The 13,104-nt window shown below is 42.4% G+C and overlaps 1 protein-coding gene across 2 annotated transcripts; it reads left to right on the top strand.

Annotated features, from left to right (window-relative positions):
- Nucleotides 1–1,663: 1,663 nt before the first annotated feature.
- znf513a (zinc finger protein 513a) lies at nt 1,664–12,632 on the top strand. Of its 2 annotated transcripts, XM_062410779.1 has the most exons (5): nt 1,664–2,152; nt 3,668–3,804; nt 5,202–5,330; nt 8,981–9,745; nt 9,982–12,632. In XM_062410779.1, exons 2-5 carry the CDS (start codon nt 3,765–3,767, stop codon nt 10,944–10,946), a joined length of 1,899 nt encoding a protein of 632 aa, XP_062266763.1. In that variant the 5' UTR covers nt 1,664–2,152; nt 3,668–3,764; the 3' UTR covers nt 10,947–12,632. The 2 variants fall into 2 exon arrangements, with proteins under 2 accessions (XP_062266763.1, XP_062266762.1); XM_062410778.1 differs by lacking the exons at nt 1,664–2,152; nt 3,668–3,804; nt 5,202–5,330 and having other exon boundaries at nt 7,888–9,745.
- The last annotated feature ends 472 nt before the right edge of the window (nt 12,633–13,104 follow it).

A 13,104-nucleotide genomic window follows, 5' to 3' on the forward strand; every position in this document is an offset into this window, starting at 1 on the left:
GATACAAGTTTGTGAATAAAGTTGTGAAAACACACGGCCCTGGCATTGTTATCACAAACAAATATGCACAGAATGCACATGGGTTTGTGATCATACATTGATTTAATATGACAAAATATTTTTGATGATTTGTATTCAAATGTTGATCCAGTGCTCATTACAGGGAAATTATGGTTCTTCTGTTACACTTCCTGTTCCTCGGGGTCTCCGGAAGCTCCCAAGACTCTCAGTGCTCACACTGAAACAAACACTGCCCTGATTATGTTGATGAAAATAGAACAGACGGTGTATCACACTTTAAAGCTGTGGATATGTATTATAAAAGTGCAAGATGTACAAACCTGTAAATGTTTAAGGTAATCCTGAAGTCATGTGTGTTGACACACTGTAATTGTAATTGTTGTACACAGTGTTTAAACTGCTGTTGTTATTGTTACTGTATAGGAGTGAAGAAGGCGGTGGACTAGTGGCAGAAACTTGGACTATGGTCAGAAAAGGTCTCTGGTTCGTCTCTGGTTCGACTCCACGGAGAAACAACAAAAAGACGAACCTGGATTGATCTGTCCAAAAAATCCAAGAGGAATCCCCCTACCCTTTCTAGTGCCCCTGAGCAAGGCACCTTACTCCCCCAACATCTGCTCCCTGGGTGCCGTACATGGTTGCTCACTGCTCTTTGTGTCCTTCACCAGATGGGTTAAAAGCAGAGGTAAATTTCCCTAACTGCATGAGTGTGCCTGTGCATGTCTGTGCATGTGTATGGGAATAAATATATGCATCTTAATCTTAATCTTAATCTTAATCTTATGAAATCCTTTCTGAGTAAAATATTTATTTTTGTTCATAATCTTATTTTCCTGTTGTAAAATGTAGATGCAATCCTGGGGTAAAATGCCAAAAAGCATAGAAATATGTTTTTCTATTTTAATGTTTTAGGCTAATAGGTGTGCTAAATCATTATTGCCTCTGCCCACAGCTCTATTAGTCTATCATAACATTTCATTCTACAAAAAATGTCTTTAGTTTTTAAATACAGTCAACCAGCCCCAGAACTGTAAAAAAAACCTCACTAACCAAGATCATAACAAGGACATTTCTGTTATTATCTCTAAGAACTATAAGTACCATGATTCAGTGCGGCACAGCAACCGGAAATTATTTTCGGAAGCGGAAACACCCATGAGACGGAACAGAAATGTTTACACCAGAATCAAGGTTCAAATCTCCAACAACAACACAGTGTCCTGTGAGCACCTCAGGCCTTCAGAATAAAAGCAGAGAGCTGAAAGGAATCTAGTTAAAATAAGTAACCCACTGTTAGTAACTTTTGTACAGACTTATAAAATAAAACGAGGCCTTTGGTGAAGTAATTACATGAGGCTCTTTAAGTAAACAAGGTGAAATAATTACTTTACAGCTGTTTTCTTTTGTAGAAACATTTAGTTTTGCAAACAATTTCTTTCTATAATTGCATTGAGACAACTCAAACAAAAATACTTAGTCAAGATTCAAAGGAAATTCAAGTCTAACAAACAACGAAATTAATCTGGAACAAATGCTATTGATATATATATATTCGAGTTTTCCTATTACGATAAACATTTTACAAATCAAAAATTATTCCATGAGATTAAAACATCATTCAGTTGGTATTAGCTGTATAGTATGCACAATTATGGGCTGAATTTATGTTTAATGACATTCATATTATCTTAGTCCCAGAATTATTTACCCTGTTTGACACAACTCCACATTTATTCATTTAATGTGAACACGACCTTGTTTACCACCACCTAAACATGCGTGTCTGGTCCCCTTGTCACATTGCATCCTGCTGATTGTCATTTCTTTTATGTTTGCGTTTCATGCTTTATAAATAAAGTTATTATAAATTGTATAACATTAGCGTTGTCGCTCTTACTCTGAAGGGCCGGGACCGGACATGGCGGTGCCGCTGCAGCTGGATCGCGGGCGAACAAGAAAATCAATTAAGTTATGAAAAATAGCATTAATTGCCTTTCTTTGTCACCGCGGCTCATGAAGAAATGGCGGATCTCCAGGCGTCGTTCATGTGAGGACACACACTCCGCAGCCGATGGCGCGTTCACCGACCACAGACAGCACCTCCGCCCACAGGGATATTTATGTTTTTTAGGTGAGTTAGCATGAGAGCTAAGCGGCGAAGTTGACATTAGCCGCTCGGCTAACGTAGCTGCAGGGTTAACGGGCACAGTCCGCGGCGGGTTCTTCCCTCTGAAGATGCCACTGGTCGGTCATCCCGGCGCCGGGGTCGTGGCTGGCCCCGCAACAGCTCACGCACTTTTCCCGCAGACGCCGCTGACACGTCCTGTTGTGCAGGGGCGACGTTAGCTAGCAAGCGGGGCTGCGCGGAGACACGTCTGTGCGAAGCTGACTCGCTTGATTGCTCTCTGTCTAATGTGTTAGCCATTTTGTTAAGGTAGCCCACTGGTTCACTGTGGGTTCCCTGTTTGTTTACAGTGTCCAAAACCAGCAGCTCCCACCGCCACAGTGACACGTGTGTCCTGGACTGTCTGTTAGCCGTGAGAGATCGCGTTCAAATCCGTGTATTTGTGCGAAATGCTTTGTTGCAGCGTGTTAATTACTTTTTTATGCAAATATCCCCCATTAAGCTTCACTGTAGCACACAATGGATCTGCTGTAAATGATCAATAAGTACTTGTGAGATGTTAAATTTAAAACTAAAGGGTTAAATAAATACGCACACCCACCCATGTTACACTATAGTTATGACAACTTATCTGTTATTCACTGTTTATGAGCAGTGGTTTTATTAAGATGACACCATCACTGTAGTCTCGTTGTCCAGAACAATGGGTACTCGATCAAATCCAGAAAACAGTGTGATCACTGCAATCTGTTTTTGTTTTGATTTGATTTTAGGTCTGAAATGATAGAAGTTGATCACCTAATCCTTCAGTCTAGTCAGTTAGTAGGATCCCCCATCGGCTGTTCTTCCTTGGGTCCACAAAAGCTTTACATTTGACAATAATGTCATTACAACCTACGTCACAACATAATTGCACAAGACTTCACTCACTCACAGACACATGCACACAATCACACACTTAGAGAGACAAACATTCACACATGCTCGATAAACCTCTTACAATACAACTATCACATTTATGAAAAAGCATTATTATACCACTGACGGCTACATTTGTACCAAATTTACTCAACGTAAGATTCTGAAACTGCGACGTCTATTGGACGTAAAGTCTATTCTTGCACAGCTCTAAACATAAGTCTGGGTTTGATTTAGTTTGTTGTCGCGTTTGACATCATGAGATATCCTCCTATAGCTTGTCTGGTGGCTCAGTCGTGTCTATAATAACGATACAACAACCATTTTTTAATATTTGTATAGTTTTTAAGTAAGAATGCCACAGATTCTCAAGTATTTTCCTTTTGATAGTCCCCAATTGATAGAACGTTTTTAATGAGACAAAAATAGATGTTGAAGAAATCACCATGGGCTTTAGTAGTTTTTAAAGAAATTACATTTTTTTTAAAACAAAGTAACAGTGAATTGTGCAAAAGAATCTGCATACTAATGTTTTTTTTTTTTTTTTTGTTATATGCAGCCCTATCTTCATCTAACGCCTTGTCTTCTGTCTTGCATCTGTAGTACGACTACAGTCTATCCTCCAAACCCAGGAGAATGAGCTGATGGTTGTCGCAGTCTGCAAGAAGGCGCTGCAAAACAGAGAGAGGCTGACTGGAAGATGCCAAGAAAAAAACAGCAGAATCCACAGCCAGTCAAGTGTAAGTGTTGTGTTCACAGGTTGCTGTTGTTTTCAAACTTCTAGGTCAAAGCATAGCTGAGCCGCTGAAACAATAACTCATCTAACAGTGATTAGTCCATGTGAATGCTGGCCTGAATGATTACCATGTGTTTCCTGTTATTCTCTCCACCTCGGGGCTACAGAGTGACTGAGTGCTTGGAAGTGTTTCATGTGCATCATACAGACAGACTGTTGCGTAGGAAGTAATGTTTTGAGTTATTTCATTTCTGTAAACACAGTTACAACTACAACTTTTTGTTATGAGCAAATTCCTTTCTTTATTGCATTGGAATCTGTCCCCTTGATATATCTGCTTTATAATTAAATATAAATTACTGCCATGCATACAGAGTTTAAGTTACTGCACATTGAGTTCATATGCTACAGACCCTGCAACCTCTCACTAGGGTGAGAAATCCATGCTCACAAGGGTGGTATACGTTTGAATACTTTCTAGCTTCACCAATCCACAACAAATAAGCTAAGGAGATGTAATCATTATGACTCACTAATGTGATTCATGGTTGTGTTCCTATTTGCGGTAATAGTTTTTCAAGTAATGTAATCCCATGCCCTCGGCCCAGCATTCAATAGCAGGATTGTAACTGTCTGAGCTGTGAAGTAACCACACATTAATCCAATATGAGGTGTGGCTCTGTGAGAGCAAACATCCTGCATCCTCATGAATATTATTGTCATTAAATGTCAGTCACTAAAGCAACCAGTAGATGGCAGCATGAGGCTGGTACATAAAGATTGGCCTGAAAGGGGCTGAGCCTGACAGTGTCCTTGACAGCTGTGTGGTAGTTGTTTTGATTCCATCAAGCTTGAGAGGCCAATTAGATGTTTCAGGCGTCATTAGCTTTAGCTGCGGTAAAACTGTTAAATTTGTCATCAGTTAGTGGTTCATTTGTTTTTCTCATGAAATGCTCTTTTACATAAAAAGAGAAGAATTATGTAATTTCCCTCTAAGTAATCTGCCTTCTCATTATCATAAACCTCCTTCAGCTCAGCTTGATGGCGGCACTCGATGCTTTGTCTGTCATAATTTGTTTAAAGACTAAGAAATCAAGATTGTGTTTTTTTAATAAATAGACCAAATTTATTAAACCCTTTAGGCTATTAACTACAGGTTAATTAGAGGTTAGGGTTCAGGATTCAGGGTTACTAAATATGTTTTACAAAAACTATCCCCCCCAAGCCACATCTGGTTGTATCCCAACACAGCAACTCAAGTTGCCTCAGTGTTACTTTTTTTCTCAGAAAATATGCTTAACAATATTGAAGTTTTCATGCAAAATGTATTAATAAATAACTGTTAGGGACATGATATTAATGATTTGAATTATGTTTATTGTCTCTTTTCTATAACCATAGTGGATTCTGAAGATGCTGTAACCACTGAAGCTCCTGGAAACCTCTCACTAGACACAGACTTCCTTCTCGGACAAGACCTTGAGTTTGGTGATCATGACAACAGGATTTTAGGCCTGGAAAAGTTCTCAGGTTTGTAATCAGCTTTGCTTTCTTTCAATAATCCAGTGTTAAATGCTCCTGTGGGTTGGATAAGAGTATTCAGTTGGTTATGTTCAACTTCTCTGCAAACACTACTAAATTAAACCACTAAATTCTACACATTGAACATTTAAAGTTCATTGAAATTCCTGTCCCATTTAATCTGGCAACAACTCTGGTTGCCACGGTAACAGCAAGTGCAGTCAAAAACAATGCTATGCAACTTTTACTGAGCAACAGCGCCCCCTGCAGCCACGTGTGGTGATTGATTCTGTTGGGTCCTGTGTCTGATAGGAAAAGTGGTTTTCATATAGAAAAACAAAACCCATCAATGTGTGGGCTGTGTAGTGCCACTAACTCCCACAACTGAACCATGGATTTTACCCATAATCCCCGGCTTCCTGAAGCAGAGGCTGCTGTGACAAACACACCAAGCTCTGTGTAGAATATGTGATATTTTAAATGTTTCCTTGCTGAATATTGGAGATAAACGCTGGTTTTGAATGACTTCCAACTCAGTCTAACTGATCTACAGTTCAGCATTACTCTCTAACTTGCTGGCCCTGATTCTGACAACTAAAGCTGAGACTATCAGTCAGCTCCACACTCCTAACAGGAGAGCGTACCTGCTCACCAATGTTACATAGAGCAAGAGGAAACGTTCAGTGTGAGGTGTGGAAATGAAAGTGACACAATCCTTTCTATTCCAAGTCAATGCCTAATCAAAATCATTTATTATGCTTTTATTTTAAGGTGAAAAAAGGTTGCAAGGTGTTAATTTAATACAACAGAATAAAATACCAACTGGTTCTACCTTGTCTAAGATACAGCAGAGGCCGTAAGTGTGTATCTGTCTTTAGTTTAGCTAAGCAATCTCATGTTGTTCTATCACAACCACAATCTGGTTTTCAACCTGTTGCCTGCAGCACTTCATCTAACAGCTCACTGAGGCTGCTCCCGCTTGTTCCATTAAACCCTACAACGTTACAAGCTGCTCCACAGACAAAATATTTGCGTTTGTGTCTGGCTTTGTCAAAGCTTTATCTTTTATAGATCGTGATCAGGGCTTTACTTTGTGATACAGAAACTCTGTTTACTGTGACTGTTACACAATAAAAGTCACCAGTCGGACATCTTTTAAATGAAACGATAAGCTGTAGGAAATGTTCGTTTTGGCATTAGCGTTAATTAGCTGATGGTGTAAGCAGCAAACAGTGAAGCTCTTGGCATTTTAATAAAATTACAGCAATGCTGGATAACATTCTGCAATGTGTCCCTCATGTGGAAATCCCTCATGTGCAGTTTCTGTAGACAAAATGGAGCCAGCCAGACACTGACTCACTGCCAGTAGCACTGTAATAACATTGAAATCTACTATATGTATAAATTAATATGGAATGTAACTAGCACACCTTCACCAAGGAAACCACATCTAAATTCACTACATCCAGATTTTCTATTTGGATCTGCACCAATTTGAACACCCTCATAAATATCATACCTCTACACATGCCAGATGTTTTTTCATCTTGAGAAATCATGAAAAATCAGTGAAATGTCAACATTTTTCAGCAAGTAGAAAAACAAATCCAGGACACGCCCCCTGATCTGGATCCAAACCAACATTTATTGGGTTCGTCCTGAGGTCATCCTCCACAAAATCTCACGTAAATCTGTTGACTAGCTGTTGCTTAGTCCTGCTAGCAGCGCGGACTAGAACATAACTGAATTACCTTTAATGGTTATTGCAGAAAACTGCTCATATAAAATAAGGTTTAATTAAATGAAAACTTAAATGATTGTAGGCTTTAAAGTCCATTCACTTGTGGTGTTTCTTTGTTAATGAATGTCGCATGTTTGCTCCTCTGCTTATTGTTATTTGTTGGTATATTTCGTGGACATGTTATCCCACATATTGCAAATGTGCCTATTGATTATACAATAAATGTGACTGGGAGGATCACATCCTGGCCCACTATAGTGCCTTTCAATCCAGTCCTACACTTGCTCGGTGAAAGGGCAATGGCCTCATCTTTTAGTGTGTAGGCCCTCGTTTTCCCTTCCTGTCCATTACCACGAGGACATGGAATGAATCAAAGACGAAAATTATTTAAATTTATTTTAACCACGGGAGGAAGTAGAGCTGTGGCTTCATTTGTGGAGCGGTGGCCCTGCAGAGAGGACGTTCACCGCTGGCTCTCCCGGTGATGAAGAGTAGCCCCTCTGTGCAGCAGTCACAGCGACGGCTCCACCAGCTCGTATTTCCCCAGCATGCCTCTTTGTCAGAGAGAGTGATCTGAAAAAACGGAAAAGTAGAGAAAGGAGCTGAGACACCATTATTGTAGGAGGGTAATAAAGAATAGGACCGTTACCATCAAGGACACCATTATAAGAGGGCATTTATTTATCATCATCATCATCATCATCGGCTGCTGCCTCTGCTCCCACAACCCCACTGCCATTACCATTTCCCCAAAACATCATCATCATCATCATCATCATCATCATCATCAACTACCCTCATCATCATCATCATCATCATCATCATCAACTACCCTCATCATCATCATCATCATCATCATCATCAGCAGCAGCCTCACCATTATAGTCATCATCATTATCATTAGGCACGGCAATCATCCACGAGGGGTTTCCATGGGGCAGGATAAAAGGGCAGCCCAGACTCTCTCCTTCCTCACATCCTGCCTCTGCTTCTGAGAGAGAAGGTGCTGGTTTTTCCGTCTGGCTTGTTCGCCCTCAGACGCCGGGACGCACTGAAGCTGGAGAGCGTCCGCTGTCTTTTGAACCCTGTGCAGCTTTTCTTTCCACCGGCGTGGAAAAAGTGTATTTTTCTTTTCTTTATTCTGAAAACCCCTCCAAAGAGCTGTGAGTATCTAATGTTACCTTCTCTCTGGAAATTCACTTTTCCCCTGAAGAGATTCTCTGTCCTGAAGTCAGGGCTCAGGAGGATGTGTGTTATAGTAGTTGAATGGGATCTTTTGCAAAGGTTTGAACTGGACGGGGCCTTGAGGGGTTTTACTTGCGTGATAAAACAGTCTAACCTGCATTTGTTTGATTGGGAGTCCAGAATGTTTCAGTATCAAATTCTTAGAAACATGGTAAATCATTTCTTCATTTGTTTGTTATGTCAGGGTAACTACTATGATTTTACCATGGCCTTTGTTAAACTCTTGACTGGATTTCTTTTTTTTTTTAATAGTTTATTTTCAAATGTAAATTTATTTAATCATGTCACCACTTCCCCACCCTCTCATTCATTCAATACTGCTAATTGAGGATTTCCATTGATTTGTGCTGAACATCTGCTTCTTGTGTTTGAACCAGTGTGACCGATTCATCTGTAAATGTCTCTGGTGCTTGTTGAGCGTCTTCTCCCTGTACCGTGCTTATTTCTACTATTATGCTTCTCATAAGAGAATCTGAAAGTATCTGTTTGATCGAGGTCACACTGTATAATGCACAGAGACAGGAGGGTTGCAAATATAAACCTCTGGAGAGCAGTAGCACACGACTTGTTTCATTCTCAGTTGTGCAGCACTGGGATCAGATTGAGTGTCTCGCCTCAAGACGTGTGCCGTGTCTGGAATCATTCTCCCCCCTGTTTGTCTCCCCCTGCACAGAGGTAGCTGCTGAGATCGGTTTCTCTGTGTACCCTCTGGGTGATGAGGAGAGCCCTGCCTACAGCCAGCTCAGCATGGAAAGTGAAACGGACAATTCGCGCAGCACCACGGACAACGGGCGGGAGGACGAGGGCAGGGGGGCCCAGTCGGAGCCCAGCTTCCCCCCCTACTTGTCCTGCAGGGGCTGCGGTCAGCTCCGCGACGAACCCCTGGGCCCGGGCATAGACCTCGTCGGCCCGTATTGCCTCAGGTGCTGCAAAGCCTCCCGGGAAGCCAAAGCCACAGACTTCTGCTCCCCCTTCGGAGGCATGAGCGGGATGCGCCCGGGCTCCCACTCGCAGCTCGACGACGACGAGGAGGACATGGACGACAAGGGACTGTCAGCCGAGGACAAACTGGCCAAGCTGCACTCGTGTCACCTCTGCGGCTTCTCCTCGCGCTACGCCAATCACGTGAAGCGTCACATGAAGACCCACAACGGGGAGAAGCCCTACAACTGCCCCCTGTGCACCTACGCCTCGGCGCAGCTGGTGAACCTGCAGCGTCACCTGCGCATCCACACCGGGGAGAAACCGTACAAATGTGACAGCTGCACTTTTGCGTGCAGCTCCCTCGGCAACCTGAAGAGGCACCAGCGCATGCACGTGCCCTCCGCTGGGATGGGACACGATGCTCTGCCGAGACCCCCCCCTGGCCCCACTATTCTGAAGAGGCATGTGACCGGGCAGAGACCCAATGAAGAAGAGCCTGGTGCTTCAGCAAAGGGTATGTACGCGTTTCTAAACGATACCTGTTCTCCGTAACCACAGCTGATACAACCAATTACCTTTTATACATATAGGCAATAATTTAGTTATTTTTCCTTCATATTATACCTCTTTTCCGTGGCTTTTATTCCCATATATTTTGTAAAGCATTTTGTAACCTTGCGTAAATAAGTGCCATAGATATAAAGTTTTACTATTTATAACTAATATATCACAATATGTCTTTGTGTGAAGTTTCAGAGGTGGAAAGGCCGACGTCGAACCTGAATTTAGGAGCCCCGAACAATGACTTCCTGTCAGCCTTCGATGGCTTAAAGGGGGCGTCGCCTCCCCCCATCCCGCCCTCTAACCCTGCTCCGAGCCACCAGCCTCCGCCTGTGCTGCCGACCACAGGCACCGAGGGCAACAGGACAAATAGGGGAGACGTTTCAGACGGGGCCAGCCTCCCCCCGTCCCTTTTTCCCTTTACTTGCCGTTTGTGTGGCATTGTCCTGGAGGACGAGGACGGCTCCTCGGCCCAGATCTGTGCCAAGTGTACCCTTGACATGCTGACTAAAGACAGCTCTTCGTCTCCCAACAGCCCCGGCGAGCGCAGCGACAAGGTGTACACCTGCGCCGCCTGCCCCTTCCTCACGCACTACCCCAACCACTTGGCACGCCACATGAAAACTCACAGCGGCGAGAAACCGTACAAGTGCCCACAGTGCGACTACGCCTCAGCGCACTTCGACAACCTCAAGCGTCACCACCGGGTGCACACGGGCGAGAAACCTTACAAGTGCCATTTGTGCGACTACGCCTGCGGGAACCTGGCCAACCTGAAGCGCCACCAGCGGGTGCACTCGGGCGCCAAACCATTCCAGTGTGCCGTGTGCAGCTACAGCTGCAACCAGAGCATGAACCTGAAGCGGCACATGCTGCGGCACACGGGAGAAAAGCCGTACAAGTGTCAGGAGTGCGGCTACACAACCGGCCACTGGGACAATTACAAGCGGCACCAGAAGAAACACGGCCTGGCCACGGACGGCTGGGTCAAGGTTCCGATGACTGGCCACGACGAAGACGACGCGGCCGGGAAGGGGATGGGAGGCGGAGGCGGAGGCCAGACTCACAGAAAGGAAGCAGGAGTTGATATGCAGTATATGTCTCGGGAGGGGGGGCAGACTATACACTCGTGCTACAAACTTGAGATTGTATAAACATAACACAGCAGAACTAAGCTACCAGCAATTGTTTTCTTTGTCAATTCTCACAGAGCCTTTATATTGTTTTAGTGTGTCGGTCGTGCAGTGTTTGCGTCAGACGTCTTCAGAGGCTGCTAATTGTTAATTTGCAGAATCTCGCACAATTCCGAAAAATAAATTGTCTGATGCCTTGTGGACTAAGTGGATTAAGGTGGACGAGTCTGTTTATAGTTTGTCTTCTCCTCTGTCGCTGTGTTTGTGTCTGATGTTCTTTACTGTCGAAGTCTTTTCACTGTGTCTGGTTATGTCTTTTACTGCGCGCTTATTTTAACAGGTCCCTCTAACAGAATACACATATCCTGTTCTACCAAATATCCCTGGATACATGTACATGGAGCTCATGCACAATTCCCCCCCCCCTGAACTGTTAAGTTGAACCATGTAGTTTCTTCTATTTGTTTAATAAAAGATCATTGCTGTTTTTATCGAAGTCGACGGTGCCACAAGCTTAAGTCAAACGATTTGTTTTGTATCCAAACCCAAATTTAATGACTTGAATGTAACTGATTTGCAGAATTCTGATAACACTCGTATCACGTGACAGAGATGGTTTGACTGTTGAGCTCATTTTATCTTCAAACTCAACTTTAAAATCTGTGCTGAGGAGAAGGCACAGTGCAGCTTTCATTAAGAGATGGGTCCTCGTAAAGAGCCAGTACTGTGCTTCTCTTTGCTTTGGGGCACAGCTCTGGTAACGGCATGTCATCAGATGCATTAGCTAATGTGTGTACTAAGAGCAATGTGCTGTGTATTAGTACTTGAATTGTTTTACTCCCGTTAAAACTATATTGAATAATGAGGTTGTGATGCTAAATAATCTCCTGCAACTTTAACTGTATTGTCTCTTTTTTTTTTTTTTTTTTTTCTTTTTCGGGCCAAAACCCCCCTCAGGATAAAAAGTGAAGAGAACAAGAATGTTGTCAAAAAAACATTTTAACACTAAAACTGCATGCACAAGCATTTTAGTTGGTTGTATGGTTAAAGGGAAAAGCACAATCATACACACACAGCGACATGTTGGCACGTTTAGGATTCAGTTCGAGGGATGGAAAGAGCATCACTGACTTCTTTGTGATTCAGGAGGGACAGACGTCGTATACATGGGCATCTGCTACATATCAGAAATATAACTTTAATTGGGGAAGTGTTTTTTTTCGAGAGACTGTAGAATACATTTTCTCCTGCTATTTACTATTGACTGTGAAATAAGCCCATTCATTTTTTGGTTTGTTTTTTACTTGAAAAAATATATAACACTATTAGCAAGCATGTGAGTGTGAAATAGTTGTTTTTATTTTTCTAATGTGGCTGTAATACGAGGCTAGAATTGCAAACGTTAATATATAGAAGTAGACTTTCTTTTTTTTGGCCATTTTCAATGTGTGGTGTGTCATTTAGTTTCCATTGGAAGAACAATAGGGAAGAACAATAATTTAAATTTGACTATTTGTGAATGACTATTATATGCAAGTGAGATATTTTTCAGGTTGCCGTTTTGCCATGACACCATCATCGAACCCATCAATTAGAACCTACATCCCCCAAGTGTCCATTCTTGTCCTTATGCAGTGTCTCATAAATGCCTTAAGTGAGGAATTTCAAATAAACACAAATGGGATTCATTTCATTGAATGTCCGACATCAGGCTGCTTCTCATTTCTCTTACTGGCACAGACTCGATGTCTAATTTAAGAATCATCACATTAACGTGAGTGACGTACTGGAAACACTGGATATAACTGGAAACAGCATAATAAGCAACAGGTAAAATTACTGTGTGAAGTGAAAGGGGTTGTTCATAGTGATAACACCCACAGGTTATTATCACCCAACTGATTATTACATATAAACAAGAGGGTTGCTTTTATATCTTGGTTTCAGCAGCTGCTGTTAGAGTCAAACCCAGTGAAGACGATCAGTCCAGCACCAAACAGCAGCCAGACAGACAGAAGCTTATCAGGGAATATGGTGGAGACACAAACAGCTAAACACATGTTTAAATGTGTACTACCCCCCCCCACACACACACACACAATAATATATATATATATACACACTTACATAATGATGTATATTCACACATGCACACAGGGGTATCAGGACTGAAACTTGA

This window comes from Platichthys flesus, chromosome 18 (genome assembly GCF_949316205.1).
Source record: "Platichthys flesus chromosome 18, fPlaFle2.1, whole genome shotgun sequence".
Classification (NCBI taxonomy): domain Eukaryota; kingdom Metazoa; phylum Chordata; class Actinopteri; order Pleuronectiformes; family Pleuronectidae; genus Platichthys; species Platichthys flesus.